General features: G+C 41.6%; 1 protein-coding gene across 1 annotated transcript in view; it reads right to left on the bottom strand.

The window, feature by feature from the left end:
• LOC310866220 (E3 ubiquitin-protein ligase NEURL1-like) overlaps positions 1 to 16,995 on the bottom strand; it is a 35,419-nt gene that overhangs the window by 14,710 nt on the left and 3,714 nt on the right. The window contains exons 2-3 of the mRNA XM_083775707.1: positions 12,742 to 12,983; positions 11,942 to 12,263 (exon numbers count right to left, since the gene is read on the bottom strand). Of these exons, the coding sequence (XP_083631833.1) occupies positions 11,942 to 12,263; positions 12,742 to 12,983 (564 nt within the window). The remainder of the gene's footprint in view (positions 1 to 11,941; positions 12,264 to 12,741; positions 12,984 to 16,995) is intronic.

Raw genomic sequence — 16,995 nt, forward strand, 5'->3', positions numbered from 1 at the left:
ACCTCAAACAGGTGCATCTGCTTCTACAGGTTAAACAAATTAATTTAAACAAAATCAGGTCTCATTGTAGAGACATGAGCCTTTTCAATATCGATGTACCAACAGCAAGCCTTACCCTCTTCAACTGTATGTGTCAATCATCCAAAACCCCAGCCTGTCAAATCCTTTTGCAGGATGCCAACGCAAGCTCAACGCAGTATCATTCTGGACTGATTCTGATCTCAGTGATTCCATACATTCAGTGCCTTTTTTTAACTTTTGACTGCAGCAGCTGTGACTCAGAGTCTCAGACGTTGCTGTGCAGTTGAACAGGTACGGTTCAGTGATGGTTCAGTTCATTCCTTGGCCCAGTGGAACTGGATTAGGGAGCTTTTGGGGGATTTTAGTATAGCTGCACCCTCTACACACAAAGTCAGCTCTTCCAAATGTCTCTCTGTGTGTGCTTGCGTGCGTGCGTGCGTGGGTGCGTGCGCGTGTGTGAGAGAGAGTGTGAATGTGTGCTAGCTTACATGTGTGTGCATGTACGTGCGTACGTGCGTGTGTTGGAGGATTTGCATGCCTAGAGGGCCTATCCCCAGCTTCATCCAGAGAGAGTGAAGTCATCTGTCGTGAGAAGAGGGGGGGCTAGGTTTGGAGTGGGGAGTGTCTGTCTTTCCAGAAAAGGAGAGAGAGGGGATTTTGCTTATCGGGTATGAAAAAAAAGAAGAAAAACCTCTGAGGGAAGCATCCATGTTGATGAGCTTTTAAGGAGTGTTATCCCAGTGCAGATACAGATGTGTGTGTGTGTGTGTGTGTGTGTGTGTGTGTGTGTGTGTGTGTGTGTGTGTGTGTGTGTGTGTGTGTGTGCGCGCGTGTGTGTGTGTGGAGAAGTGGTGGTGGTGGTCTCTGTGGGTGGGTGGGGGTCAACTAGTTATTGATATGCAGAGTAACTCCATGGGTTTGAATGAACCCTGAATGTCTGACATGCCGAATGCAACAGGAGACACACGTAGCGAGACCCAGTCAGATTCTTTGGCCTGGTGCCAGGTGTTTCCACATGTTTTGGGCGGCCATCAAAGAAAGGAAATAGGTGGCATGCTGAATGTGATAGACGGCCGCGAGAGAAAGGCACGCGCAGCACTTCGCCGATGTCACAAGAGTACCACGTTTCCAATGTCACTTAAAAGCCAGTAAAGTGTGTGAGTTCACCACATGCACAAAACACTGTGCACCTGGATAGATCTCTGATCACGAAACACAGTGCACCTGGATAGATCTCTGATCACAAAACACTGTGCACTTGGACAAATCTCTGGTCGTTCTATTGTTTTTTTTTGTCAAATATGTTTTTATTGAACAGATTATAAATTATTACAAGCATTATGATATGAAATACTTTTTTTATGAAACAAAATGAAAGAAAAAATAAACAAGACAGAAAGAAATCCCTTAACCCTCCCACCCATACTGCTCAGTGACACTGCATACTATATAATAAGATGATAGAAAGCTCGTGGAAAACATCTGAAAAGAAAATGGCGTACAGTCAACCATATCAATGGTATCCTGTCTATTAATCGTTTCTACTCAGGTAATGGACAAGGGGCAGCCAAACCTTATCAAACTGTCTCTCCCTGTTTCTCAGGAAATACCTTATTCTCTCAAGATGAAGTGTACTAGTCATTTCATTTAACCAGTGCTTAAATGCAGGAGCCTCCTCCTTCTTCCAGTGTGTCAGAATTAGTTTTTTCGCTGTAATCAGACCATATGAGAAGAGTTGTTTCTGTGCTCTTTCTGGTCGTTCTATTGTGATGGCAGATTTATTTTACACATTGTATCGTCTTTGTCGCATTGCCGGGTGGAAACCTTGCATGTCCAAAACTGTTACTTTTCTGGATTCAAATTAAAAAAATATCGGTCAACTGTGACGGACATTGGGCATTAGTTTGTTTAACTGTATGTAATGTGTTTTATTTTCGTTTTATTTTTCGTTTTGTCATTATTATTTATTTATTTTTGTTCTGTATTTATTATTGTCAAAACATTTTGTGATAAGATTTTGTTTATATGTGTGCTGCCATGGGGATGTGGGGGAAAAAAATATATGTCAATTGTTTTGAAAATACTTCTTTGTACTGTAAAGAAAATGAATAAACATATGTTTAAAATATATATATATATATATCGGTCAACAAGCTCAAAACGCTTTGAGCTTGTAGATTTGTTACTCTTCATGTTTTTGTGTGACGCTGTACGTATGATCAAGTATGTTGTAAATTTATGTCGGTCGGTCGGACCCACGGTTGTCCAGAACCGCCACAAAGGCCTCTTCCCGGGGCCAGACTCCATATTTGGGCATGCCTAACAAATAACTCCATATATGGGCATACACGGGGACACAGCTGACATCACTATAGACGCCACGTATACGGGTTCCAGAGCCATGACGGGTTCCTCCCACCGACTTCTGACATCATTCTGACATCTGCCTAAATTCGACACGCGTTCCACCCCACCACAGGGGGTGCAGTGCCCGGTGTCGGACCCACGGTTGTCCAGAACCGACCCAAAAACACCAGTGTCCATATATGGAGCTGGCCTGTTCTGACATCACTCTGACGTCTGCATAGACTCCAAATTTGGGCATGCCTGACAAAGAACTCCATATATGGGCATAAAAGCGACAGAGACATAAATAATATCTGGGTGGGGCATGCATTTCCAACTTGCATCGTTCCAAGTAGGTCAGTGCCCAGCGGGCACCTCTGTAGAGGATCCAACAGGCACCGCTCTAGTATTACTAAGGCTGGACTGGAGTAAATAAATACATAAGATCTATTCACACAATTTGCTTTACAAGAACACACAAGAACCCTTACCCTATGTAAGCCCTATTTTACACACGTGGCGGAAATAGCTGATCTACAAGCTCCCGATGCGACATGTTGTGAGCTTGTAAATCGGTTATCTGTACTTTGGAACAACATGCCATGTTTAATGACATGCCCAAAAGAGTGATTAACATGGTTAGCTTCCGCTTAAAGCAGTATAAGTGGTAGACTATTCCACACTGAGGCCCCCAGAGTATAAAAATGTAAATTTCCCAATCAGGCATTTAACATTCTTGTCAAACCCTTCACTTTTTGCAGTGTCCTCACTGTTTTCATTTCAGCAGATAATTTCGGAGGTCTCTGGTGTTTCAATCTTTCTCAAACATTTCTCCAATTACAGTCTCATTTCATTGTTTAGGTCAAGGAAAGACGGGGCAAACCCCCAGTGAAATGTACTGTGTGCGCACGCACGCGCACGCACGCACACACGCACACGCGCACACACACACACACACACACAGCCATCTGAAAGTGATTAACTTCCCCTCGAAGGCTTCCCCCAGTATGACCCAGCTCCACAGATCCAAAGCTGACAGGCACTATTATGATATCTATGTTGATTTCTCTCTTAATCTGTTTGATTCCATTCTGGCCGAACGGCTCATGGATGAGGTGCAAAGACTGGCCATTACTTTTGTTTGACGATTCAAAATAAATAAGTTGACCACTGAGGTAATTTGAGACAGAGCTCTTTTAAATGCATTACAGAACCATTTGTAGCCTATCCTATATCCTAGACCTGAAAACATTTCAGTTTCTAGAAACTTTCTACCAGAATCTCATAGTGAGCAACAGAACGATGTTACTTCAGTTCAAAAGTACAACAAAACCCAAATAGAAAATATTCTGGTAATATTAAAGGACCACTTCACCATTCCTATAATTGGTCCTCACTAATGTTCATGAAAAAGCACAATTCTTTTCTACTCGGTCTGTGTCTCATAGGAGGGCTGTGAGCAGTTCAGAAACCCGTCCACCAGTGACATCATGTCGATCGGGAATCCAAGCTAATAGAAACTGCAGGCTTTCTTTTCCTGAAAAGTTGCAACGCGATAATGGAAGCCATCGTTCTCACGATAATAAAAATCTAAATATATTTCACAACCAATCTTGTTTAAAAAAAATCTGCCTAACGATGATGTCACTGGTGGACGGGTGTCTGAACTGCCCACAGCCCTCCTATGAGACACAGACAGAGTAGAAAAAAATGGTTGTGTTTTATCATGAACATTAGTGAGGACCAATTATATGAAGAGATGTTGAAAAGTGGTGAAGTGGTCCTTTAACAAGGAGTGTTATCCCAGTGCAGAGTCACATTGAGAGGTATAAACACATGGTATTATGTCCATCTAAAATACAGAAGCAAAAAAAAGTGTTTAGCCAAACAATATTACTCTGGAAATGTAAATGAGCATTATAGATTGTGCATGAGGTACAAGTGAGATAATGGAAAATGGATAATTAACTATGCTGTTGTCAGGGTATTAATATGTGAGTAATATTTGATCCTTTCCCATTCATAATGTAGAAGTAAAGATAATTTATGTTTGCACCCCAAGTCCCTCCTATCGTGAAAGCATTTGACCCCAGAAAGGCGACCAGCTGGTCTCAAGTAGCGTTTTGACTTGAATGTTCTCAAAACAAGTGGCAGATTATAGTGATTTCTAAAATCGGGGAAGTTGGAGCAGGGTCCCTGTTCTTGCAAAACCTTAATGTAACTTTAATCGGGTTTAAATCTCCAATCATTAAAACAGGACACATTTTCAGATGATTTATTTGCTCGATCAGCAGACCAAGAAAGAGAATGTTAGTCTACCTCTGGACAAAGAGAGAGCGAGAACAAGAGGAAGAGAGAGAGACAAGAGGCCCGAGTATGATTCATAGTTTTCTCGTAATTCTGGCAAAAGACTTCTGCTGAGAGAAATCGCTAAATGTTTATAATATGGAGACACTTAGCATCTCTCCCCAAACGCTGCCTCTTTCTCCGTCTCTCTCCTGTGTCTGCTGTTTGCCTTTGGCTGGAGACACACTTTTGACGGATGACATTGCACATTGTTATTACCATGCTGAATTTCCAGTTTATTGTTTTTGGAGGGTTTGCTTGCGAGCACCAGACCAGTCATTAGATGCATTTAGTATAGACTCAGTTCACTTGGGTACAGTTAGATCCTTCAGGCTTATCAAATAACTTCATCAATCATAATGAACAAAAGAGCTTATTGTGGTCCCTCATTTAGTATGCACTATGCAGCCCCATGGACACTATAGAAGGAACCCAATGTTCTACGCATAATAGCAAATTTGATGATTAAATACATAATTTAATATAAAGCATCAACATAAATTCAAAACAAATTCACAAATGTCCCTCCAGTTGTAAGCAAGTATTTAGTATTGCTTTTCCTCCCTCAGTTTTCTCCACAATTTAGTCGTCTACGTTCTGCTACTGAGTCACCTGCCAGTGAGGAGCCCCCACCGGGAGGACATAAAGCCTTCGTCCTACTCCTCCCGCCCAACACTCCCTGCTGACAGGTGGCGCCCAAGCCTGTAGGACTATGTGCAATGACAATTAGCCCTTCGCTAAGTCCCTCCCCGACCTGCCCTTAGGCACGTTAGAAGCTAAGAGACAGGTCAAGCTGTCCTTGTTCTCACCCATTGAGATGCATGTTAAATGACGGGATTTCTCCATATAAATAATGGGTAATTTCAGAAGCAAAACCTTCAAAATGTCTTCTAAATCTATAGTCAACCAGGCCTGCAGTAAGCTACGCACTGGGCAAATGTGCATGACATTATTTAAATAAACTAGAAATATATGAGGAAATGAGGGAGAAATAAATTTTTAACGACTGCCCAACAAGAGTTTTCATGCTGCACGTCAATGCACGGTAAGACTACGGTCATTAGTAATTAGTATTATTGCCATCACCTGGGTGGGTCAGTCGTGTAACTTTCCCGACATCAAGCAGTGTAAATGTTCAACAACACAGCCATGCAAAATAACATTGACAGCTATGAGGTGGAAAAATCTTGACCTGCATAGCAAGGTCAATCGCTTTTTGGGATGGGATTTAGAGAAGGGCTAATTATCACTCTCCCTGCCCGTCTTCCCTCCCCGAACACGGGCCAATTGTGTTCGTATATAGACTTTACCACCGAGCGCTTGTACTGTTTTTAAGTTTTAACTATAATACATTATAATCTTTTTCTTTATTTGCCTTTTTTTCATGTACAAAATGGGTTGACTGCAACAGTGCCTTGTACTTGACATTCTCTCTATTGCGGCCAGATTGCACCTACTGTATCTGATTTGTCCTGATTGAAAACTATTTCTATCCCTAGATCACAGCCATGTGCACTTGCAGATAGCATCAGTGATGACAAGTCAAACAATGAGTGAGGTCTATAGTGTGTGTGTGTGTGTGTGTGTGTGTGTGTGTGTGTGTGTGTGTGTGTGTGTGTGTGTGTGTGTGTGTGTGTGTGTGTGTGTGTGTGTGTGTGTGTGTGTGTGTGTGTGTGTGTGTGTGTGTGTGTGTGTGCGTGCATTCGTGCGAGAGAACACAGAAATAGACACAAAGCAAGGAAAGTGCAGTACAATCGTGTCCAGACAGCTCTTAACATGTTTGTGCACTTGGCCTTTTCAACATTTCCAGGTTGTCTCTCGATCAGTTAAGGAAAGACAAAAACGTATCAGCTAAAGGTAAAGTAAATTGTAAACAAGTTTCAAACCATTTGAGTTTTATTTAGGCTATACCGGCTGTTATTCTACAGCTGAACGTATCACAGATGACGCACCTGATGCTAGAAGCAACAAAAAACAGTGTACAAGCACCACCAAGGCCACAGCATTTATGTAACAGTTCTTTCCCCATTACTAAGCAGCAGACTTAGTAATGGCTCCTGGAGTGTTAGGCAAGGCGTACAGCCCATAGTTTTCCCTGCCGTGATGCTCCGTAGGCCTAATGTACTGCAGTGCCATCATCCGCACAGATGATTGATGTCAATAGCCTCCACTTAATCACCTGAGAGGTACGCAGCTTCCTCAACTCTCTGGCAGCCATTTTGGATTCTTCTCTAATGACTAGTGGGACAGGTTGTAGATGATGTTAGCTCACGCCGCCCTTGCGGTTCACTACCGTTCTGTCAGTGATTAAGTGACTCATCTGCCTCTAGTAAACAATCCTCCAACAGGAGAGTCCCTCATCCATCAAAAGATAACTTCTCGGCGTGCTTATCTGCCTTGTAGGAAATCCATCACACCTGTAGTGAAACTGTGGATGCCATGAGATCTCTTGGGATTCACCCCTATAAACAAACTCATCCTGTTAAGGCTGTAGTCATACAGTATCTACAGTATGGATAACTGTGATTTCCAGACACCCTTAAGCTGGATCAGGGGAAGGGTGTATCATTCCCATATGTGTTTTGCTTCTGGGAACTGAGAGTAAAACACAGCTAAGTTCCTGATTTGTCATGGTCGTTTTCAATAAACCTTATCAAGAAAACATCAGCAAAGCTGAGAACTTGGCATCAGGCATCTATTTAAAAACATTTGTATTCAAACACATTAAACAATTCAGAATCCAAGAAGGTCAAAAAGAGGTGGAGGACAACGCCACTGTAAGGCAGGGGTTCTCAACCCGTGGGTCGCGACCCATCGGGGGGGTCGTCAAATGATTTAGGGGGGTCCCCAAATTATTTTCAACTGAAAATGGAAATGGGAAATTGAGTTTCCATAGTACACATAGTACATGCATAAACCTTCCTTAATGATCTGGTTTCAGTATTCATTTATGATATATTTTCTCTATTATTAAGGTTATTTTTGCAGTCAGTTTGTATTGGGGGTGGTGTAGGGGGTTAGGGCGGGGATCGCGAGACATGGCCAAAGCATTTACGGGGGTCAACCGGCCTAAAATGTTGAGAACCCCTGCTGTAAGGGATAAAGTGTTGATAAGAAACTGTTAATCGCTGAACGTTTTGCATTTCCTAGGGAAACATCCTGATCCATTGAATAGAGATGACAGGCAGGCACAAAAATATGACTGCATTCCACAGCGTATCAACGCTTTGAAAGCAAAACATATCATGTTCATTATTAGAGGAGACCTCTTGTGGGTCTCAGACTGATGTGTCCTGTAGCAGAGTGCCACATGGACGCCTAACAGCCAACAATCCAATGCAGTTAATAGTTAATACAATTCAAAAGCAGGGCTCTTCAGTTTGCGTATATGAGCACGGTGATGCAACATGTCTGTCTTTATGCGGGGGCAATTATTGTTGGTCTGAACACCCCATGAGGCTCAGTTTGATTACAGCGGATTCATTTAGCCTTCTCCACTTATGCAACACCATCTCAGCTTTCAGGCATTATAAGTTACTCACTGGGCTAGTGATCACCTTTGACTCTTTGCATGGGTGGCTAACTACTGAACTGCACTCCCCGTGCTTGAAGAAGAAACATTACACTACTCTTTAATACTGTAGAGATCCTCCTTAGACATCAGAATGGTCTGATGCAATACAAATTTGAGAGATTGTGAGGGCCTTTGGTCAACTCCTTGATATTGTACAATATCAGCAAGAATCCTGTGAAGCATGTGCTCAATGCAATTACCCCCTCCCCCCTAGACAAACGTTCAGGAATTCAGTGAAAGCAATAGTGTGTCAGTTTCAACAGGCCTGGGGACATACATCTTGCTCCACATGTAAATGATCACTTATTTCTGCATGTAATGCAATGAGTGTTACGAGGTCTTTTCCACCATGACAGCAGCAATATTTCATGTTCCTTAAACTCTCTTCAATATACCTAGATTTGAGCACCACACATTCCCACTGGATCATTTGATTATTCCATCATAACAAATATCAAGGGGCATGAGTTGTGTTCATTTTTAGCATAGAGCCCTGGCACGACATGGTGGCATTGCTGAGGTTATACTAATATGCCCTGACATGTGATCAGGGACACTTTGAAAATCAATCCATCATACTGTACATGAAAGGCGAGGCAGCCATTCAGAGAAGGGATGTTATCAACTACAGTTAAATTCTTAAGACTGAAATAGGAAGAGAATGAAGTTTAGTTGGATAGGAAATGGTTGTAGGCTATTTCAACTTGAGAATGAAGTCACTGACAAGAGCCATGACATAAGGGTTAATAGGAAATCGAATAATTATTAATACTTGCATTTTCATTTGTTATTAAGAATAAAACATGCACGCACGCACGTGCGCGCATGCACACACACACACACACACACACACACACACACACACACACACACACACACACACACACACACACACACACACACACACACACACACACACACACAGTATATATAGTATATATTGCCTTCTGTTATTTTTTCCCAGAACAATATACAGAAAAGGCATATTTTGGACATAGTTCGAATGGTGATAAATTTTTAAGCTGTGATTAATCTGATTAAAAAAAGAATCGTTTGACATTATAATTAATCTTAAAAAAAAGGAAAAAAAACATTCTGGCTTTTTAATGCTGCTTTACTCAACTTCTTTAACTACCATTTGTTTTGCACGTTTAGTGCGAGGGCCAAATCAAGGTCATCTATTCTAACCAATTCCATCCCTTACAGTCTGTACAAGTCTGTTTGTTCGTGTAGCAGCACCCTCCATTTGACCCCAGAAGAAAACATCTGCTCCGACCAGACCTGGTATAATCCCTCATGGACTGATTGTATGATGAACGACTTTGCCCATTAACAGGTGAAATTTGGCAGAATTGTTCATGTGATACGTGAACGCAAGTGCCAGCGTAAGTGCCAGCCCACATTATAAGCATCATTAAGTCTAACGACATGGCCCTGTGTTAAAGGCAACTAGGCGCATGTGCCGCTTTGCCGCAAGAGACTTTGATGTGTCCACCCATATTTTCAGGCAGTAAGTGCTTGTTGAACTGCAGCCAACCGCCGGGGCAATACTGGGACTTTGAGATATACCATGCTCTTGACTACTGACGTTCTCGGGCTATAGAGGCAGGCTGATAGCGATGTGACCCTTATGTTGACTGAGGGATGAGGGGCTCATCTGCTCAAGACAGAGGCGATGTATGTATAGATCTATGTGGGAACAATAGCGTAAGGGTAGAATATAGGCTAATGAAGAATCAAAGCCCAGAGTCTTACTGAAGTCTGCCAGTTACTGGAACTCATTTGGATGAAAAACATAATAATAATCTAAATTATTTGTCATTTGTTGGACATAATGATTGTGGAAAAGGTTATAGGTTTTCACCTATAATAATATGCCCAAAATAGGAACCCCAGGTTAAAAGTGGTTAAAGCATCCAGTTGGCAGAATTTAGTACAGGTTCTCCAACTATAGTAAACTGCACAAGTTCATGTCCTGCCTGTACACAGCCAGAATATACAGTAGGATCGTGTGTGGACTCTAGAAAGTGGAACATTCAAAATGTCCCAAAATGTGTTATTTCCTGACATAATTTCTCCTTATGTCCGTCATAGAATTAGAGTCGTAAGCTACCTGGTGTCTTGCCACCGCCAAGGCCACTGAACTCCAGATAGTCACACTCAGGCGATGGATACCAAATAGCCCAAAGCAAGATAAGACAGTCGCTCGTTGTCAGCCAACACCACAAGAAATTAGGTTAAATGGCACTATCTACACAATACGGGGGAGCCTCTTCTATTTTTATTGATAGTGTTGACAGCTTCCTTTTGGCTTCCAGCATAATTTTTGGAAACAGATTAATAGGCAGACTTCCAGAGACTTTTGCCTGGATTCCATAATTTCAATTGATGAGTTTAACAAAGCTGCGTTGAGCGTAAGATCGAAAATACCAAAAACAGCTCTTTTACTGTAAAGGGAAAGAAGTGACGACTGTGTCGAATTTATTTTGTCCTAATGTGTGGAAAATTCTTTCACCTAATAACCCTTCAAACACAAAGGTGAACTTTTCAAAATGGATTTCAGCCATTTTCAAATTCCGCCTTTAAGACATTTCTTTGATTCTAATGATGGTGGTTATTATGCAGCCTCTCTAATCTCTCACCATCTTTTTCCACTAGCCTCTTTTGGTGGGATGTGGGAAAAGTAGAGCAGCTATACAGTATGTAAAATTCAACTCACAATCATTCTCAATCAAAACTCGAATCTGATAAAACTTTCCAACTGAAGCATTGCAGCCAATAACAACTTTTCTCTTACTTCCATGCATCTACTACTCAAATTTCTCGTCTGTGCAAAGATTCCAAAGTTTGGAGTAAAAACTGTTGCTGTGGAAGTGGCAGGTGTGTCAGCAATATTCCACTGATGTTCAAGTTTGACAAATTACTTCCATTTCTAATGCTCCAGCAACCTTTTATTTGGAGAAATCATATGCATTCTATGTGGTTTCTCAATTGGGATGTGGTGAGTTGTCTGTTTTCATTAGGATCGTCGTCCATTAGCAACAGCTGTACTGGTTCCACTGCCATGTACCAAATTACAAACCGATCAGTTGCGCTGCCAATACACACTGCCTTACCGCCCTAAAACTACAGACCTCAGTGTGGTAAATAGATACATCTTTGAAGAATAAAATGTAAACCCAATTTTCAGCTGATTGCCCATTCCCTCACAACTCTTTTCTTGCACTATTACGATTGAACTGCACCTGCCAACATCTGCTGTACTGTGTGTATATAGAATATACTGTGAACTTATTAAGAGAAGCTGTTATTGCCACCACTTATTATTTCTCAACTCCAGTATTTAAATAATGCTTCTGTGAAAAGACCAATGAACAAAGTTTTAAAAAAAGAAGGAAAAAAAAGAATATACTGTGAACTTTAAGTTGTTTACACAAGGTTAGGTTACAGCTTGTTATTGTTATTATCTATGATGCTGCATTGTCTGAAGGAAGCCAAACCAAAATAGGTTTTACAGTCTTATGTGCCTGTACGTAAGATGTAACAATAAAGCACAACCATGAACCTTGAGATTCACCATTGCTCCAACGAGATCACTTAAGCACATTATTGAGAAAAGGAAAGGCACGAGTCGTTCTACAGGGGGGGACTCACCTAGTAGCTGGACCCCTCGCGTGAGTCCATAGACGTCTATAAGAGCCCAAAGAGGTTCCGAAGCATGGACCCCGCTGAAGAACAGCATGGGGCTTGACTCATTGAGACGGTAGAACACCCGGCCCTTCTTGTCCACCCAGAAGGCGATGACATTCCCTTCGTTGGAGAGCTCCTCGGGGAGGGCCTTGGCCCAGAAGCCGCTTTGCGAGACCAGGTCAGGGCAGGCGTACTTGGGCAGGTTGTCTGGATTGATCCTGGATGGATCCTTGGATGTGAAGCCAAGGCGTAGTGCTCCGCTCCAACAACACTGCTTTTTAGTGATCTGGGGGGACAGAGTTTGAGCAATGTTGAGCAAGATAACTCACTGTGAACATTTGGGAATTACGTCATTATGGAGTGATACATGTTTTTTCTCTAGTATGCTGCTATTGAACACATGGTGAAAACAACATATATTTACTAAACAACAACTAAGATTAGGTACTTTGGTATGTTTATTGCCTGTAGAGGAGCTATTTCTGTCTCATTGAAAGTCCCCATTTGCATTGCATTTGTCATGCAAGATAACACTGCTCCTCACATGGCAATGCTTGCCCTGTTCTCTCACTTTAGAGACATAGATGGCCTGATAGGTGAAGTGGAAACTTGCACTAAGCTGCTGCTTTGGCCCACACAGGAGCAGGGAAAAACTGACCAAAATTACACCGGGGGAGACAGGAGTGAGACACTAGAGTGGTAAAAAAGAGGGAGGAAAAAAATACTTGCCCACTGCAAAGCGCTTCAGGTTCTGTTTGTTTTACCTTCAGTCGAACTTGCTCATACAAAGCGATGGGTCTGTTGCCGAAGGTGATGGCGTTGCAGAAGCTGGCTTGTCTCTTGACTGTCCTTTGGGACATGTCCATGACTATCTGTGATCCCTTGGCGCTGGGGTGAAAGAGGAGGGGGAAGGGTGCCATGCTGCCACACTGCTGGATGGGCAGGCAGCGCTTAGGCTTGTGGTGGCATCGGTGGCTTGTGGTGGGGAAGGGCCCGCCCAGAGAGTCTAGGTGGAAACACAAAGATGGAGAAAGGTATTATCAGCTTGGGCCCATTATCCACTTTCAACCTGGAGTTACAATACATTAGATGCACTGTAGTATATTATACTGCACTTTAATTGTCATGAGATTGGGTACAGGTTTTGACCTGTTACTTGTCACATAACATTTGCCTTACTCATTGCGAACGCAGTGATTGCGAACGCAGTGATTGCGAACGCAATGAGCACTAACTATGAGACCCTGCAGATCATGTCTGTGTGTGTGTCTGTGTCTGTCCCGCTGTGACACCACCCGCCCGCCACCAGAGGGCGCAGCTGTAGCACACACACACCCACACACACACAGGGCGCAGCTGTAGCACACACACACACACACACACACAACCACACACACAACCACACACACACACGAGCTGCGTTCGCTTCCCGCGTTTGCGCGTCTTACTTGTGTACAGGTACTACCTGTTACTGTCTGATTCAATAGCATCGTAGGCCTACAAGAAATGTGTTCTGTGAGAAAAATCTCTCAGGCCACGCTTCAAGATTCTAAAACGTTGCACCGTATAACCACCAAGTGGGCGTATGCAGAGTAGGTTACATTGGACTATTTTCAGGAATCCACTTGAAAGTTGTGGTTAAATTAAACAATGGCTGTGTTGGTTGTTTCGACTTTCTACTTGGATGAGAAAATATAGAGCCGGGTTCGTTGTTCACGAGGAGACTGTGTAGCTGTGAGGTAATTTCAGTAATTGGTAATCTCCTGTAATACCCGTCTGTTTTTCTTCATCTTTGCCAACTTTAAACTTGCCTGTTTGTTTCTCCCTGTGACCGAGCACCATTTATGTTACTAATAACCATGTGAATATGAAAGGGAGGAGAAAAATTCTATGTTTGGAAAGGTTGAAAGGTAACATAATCCAAGGTAAACGGCCCCATACAATGAGTATTAGTGTAGCATTAAGAGACTCATTGTATTAAGAGGACAATTATGTACAACAGTACAGAGTGAGTGTCGGTCTTGACATGTACAGTAGATGCTTACAGCAACCCCCTTCATGACGTGAAACCCTAGATGTGGGCCATGTTTAATTGTTTGCATTGAACCGTGTGAATCTCTATTTTCATACATGAGACATGATGAGAGTAAAGCAGGCGGCTGGCAGAAACAGTATTCTGTCATAGAATGATGAATTCAGAATAAATTACTTTTTGTGCAGACATTAAATGCAGTTGTTTGGGGGGGAAATATATCTAATTGGTTATTCAGATGCTGACAACGTTATTTATCCCAAAAGGGCAATTAATTTCCAACTTACAACTGCTGTATACACAGCAGTTAGTACTAGTTACAAAATATGTCAGAGGCGACAGATACTGTAAGGAAACCACAAATGGCAGTAAAGAAATATATATATTAGACCCAGTCTCACTCAAACACGGTGAAATAGCACAGATTGGCATTTCCATATATAAAAGTATATATTCCATATAGAAAACCCCAAACTCCGTACATATTACACTGAAATCCTCCCCATAGACTGTCTGTGGCGGAGGGGCACCGTATACCAAACTTGAGCCACGAGAGACACCAGTATTGCAGAGTCGAACGTTGCTAAGTTCGGTAGAGCTGACTCAGCCCTGTCCGAGTTGTAACCCAATAGCACAGAAAGGACTAATCAGCCAATCTGTAAATAATATCAAACCTGATCTCACCCGGATCAACATGGTGAAATAACACGGATTGGCAATTCTGTACATACTATAGTGAAAGCCATCAGAAGTTATCCAAGTACATAAGGAATGTAACAGTCATTTAAAATGACTGCTGTCGGTGTATGGAAGGAATTAAGAACTTAGTGTAGCGGTTTGTTCTCCTAAGAGGCACATTATAATGGCAGCCTCGCATTACAGTGAATAAATACACTGGACAGAATGTGGTCAGGTTATACACTCAATTAACTGGACAGAAAGTGGTCAGGTTATACACTCAATTCACTGGACAGAATGTGGTCAGGTTATACACTCAATTTACTGGACAGAAAGTGGTCAGGTTATACACTCAATTCACTGGACAGAATGTGGTCAAGTGGTTAAGTTAAAGGAGAATTCCATACTAAAAGGCTTTCTTACCTTTCTTTTTAGTGGTTACGTCCCCACCAAAGAGGTCCAGTTGTTATTTTGTGCAAAAGCTCCTTATTGGCTATTTCCCCTACCATAAGCCCTCAATGAATTGCATTGAATGGGGATATGGGGTGTTGTGGTAATTCGCTTATTTCCATCGCTCAAAATTATTATTTCTTTGTATATATCCTCTCTTCATAATGTAAACTAGAACTGCACTCTGTCGAGTTCATACTTGCTTGTTGCACACTAGTAGGCCATAAATGGCCAACTAGTGCGCAAGCAGAGCGCGCAAGTACTTTCGACCGCTGTAAACTGTGGAATCTCAGTATCTCTGTGAAGGAACGTTTGAAATGTCTAATTATTAGGTGTAACTATTTGCTACCTACCTACTTTATGCATATAAACACCTAGTATTATTAAGTATGGTTCAAGTTTCTATCTATATAAGAAATACAGTTTTATCGATGTAGATATATTCTGGATCCCTTTTTAGTTTTTTAAAGAAAAATAAATCATTGATATGTGATGAAAAAAAGTATATAAACTGAATTAAAATATGTTATACAGTATAATTATTCTATTATTTATTCTAAATTGGCAATTGTTTTAAATGTATTTCATCTTGGAATATAGTGATATTAATACTAAATCATGATCAGAGTAATATGTGTCTCTAACTTCAATTTCTGTAATAATACTTGTAAGTTGATTAGCGGTATACTGTGGTTACTTTGCGCCGAAAACCGTGACAGCCAACCCGCTATTTGATGCGTATGCAAATAAAACAGCAGATTTGTGCCTGGTTTGCTGGGACCAGATTACATAAATGACCATATTTCTTACGTCATCATTGAGAGCTAGTCATACATATACACACCACGTACTCTGGTCCCAGTAGATCAGGCACAATTTGCTATTTTATTTTACTGATTATGTATATAGTATACGTATGACTAGCTCTAAATGATGACGTAAGACATATGGTCATTTATGTGATCTGGTCCCAGCAAACCAGGCACAGATTTGCTGTTTTTTTGCATACACATCAAATGGCGGGTTGGCTGTCACGGTGAACGAAGACCGGGCGAAATTATTACTTGCGCGCTCTGCTTGCGCAAGTAATAATATCCCAAGTGGCACACTTTACTACTTATTTCCATGGAAATAAGCGAATTAGCACAACACCCCATAGCCCCATTCAATTCCCATTCAATTCAATGCAATTCATTGAGGGTTTGTGGTAGGGGAAATAGCCAATAAGGAGTCTTTGCACAAAAAAACACCTTGACCTCTTTGGTGGGGACGTAACAACTACAAAGAAAGGTAAGACAGCATTCTAGCATGGAATTCTCCTTTAACATTACAGTGAATGCACTGAACAGAACATGGACAGATTGGCTGATTAGTCCTTTTATTTTCTGCGCCACCTGTGTCTCCCAAAGAGAGCACAAGTCTCTTTGATGGGCTGTTTATCTTAGAGCAGACTTTTTACAGTACCATTAGCTATAACTTTCCCTCACAGACAAGCCAATAAACCATCAAATTAATAAACGAGAGAGTTAAAAGACTTTCAATGAATGTTAAAAATGATAAAAAATGAAATACCCCTATTGGCCTAATATAAGACTACGTTTTTTTCCCAATGGAAATATCCTAAAAGAACTGTGTCGTATTATAATCGGGGACTAGACTATTTGACATTCAATGTTATTTTTCCACAAATGATTGAGTCTTGAAAAATGGGGGTCATCTTATAATCAGAGTCGTCTTATATTCGGGACAATGCGGTACAAGTATCTCACGAACACAAAAAAGAGTGAACCCCCACTGGGTCATACTAAAGACTCTAAAAATGGGACCTCCCTGATTGTCACTCAGCATCAAGGGTTGG

Source organism: Protomyctophum parallelum, assembly GCF_964188405.1.
Source record: "Protomyctophum parallelum genome assembly, chromosome: 10".
Lineage (NCBI taxonomy): Eukaryota > Metazoa > Chordata > Actinopteri > Myctophiformes > Myctophidae > Protomyctophum > Protomyctophum parallelum.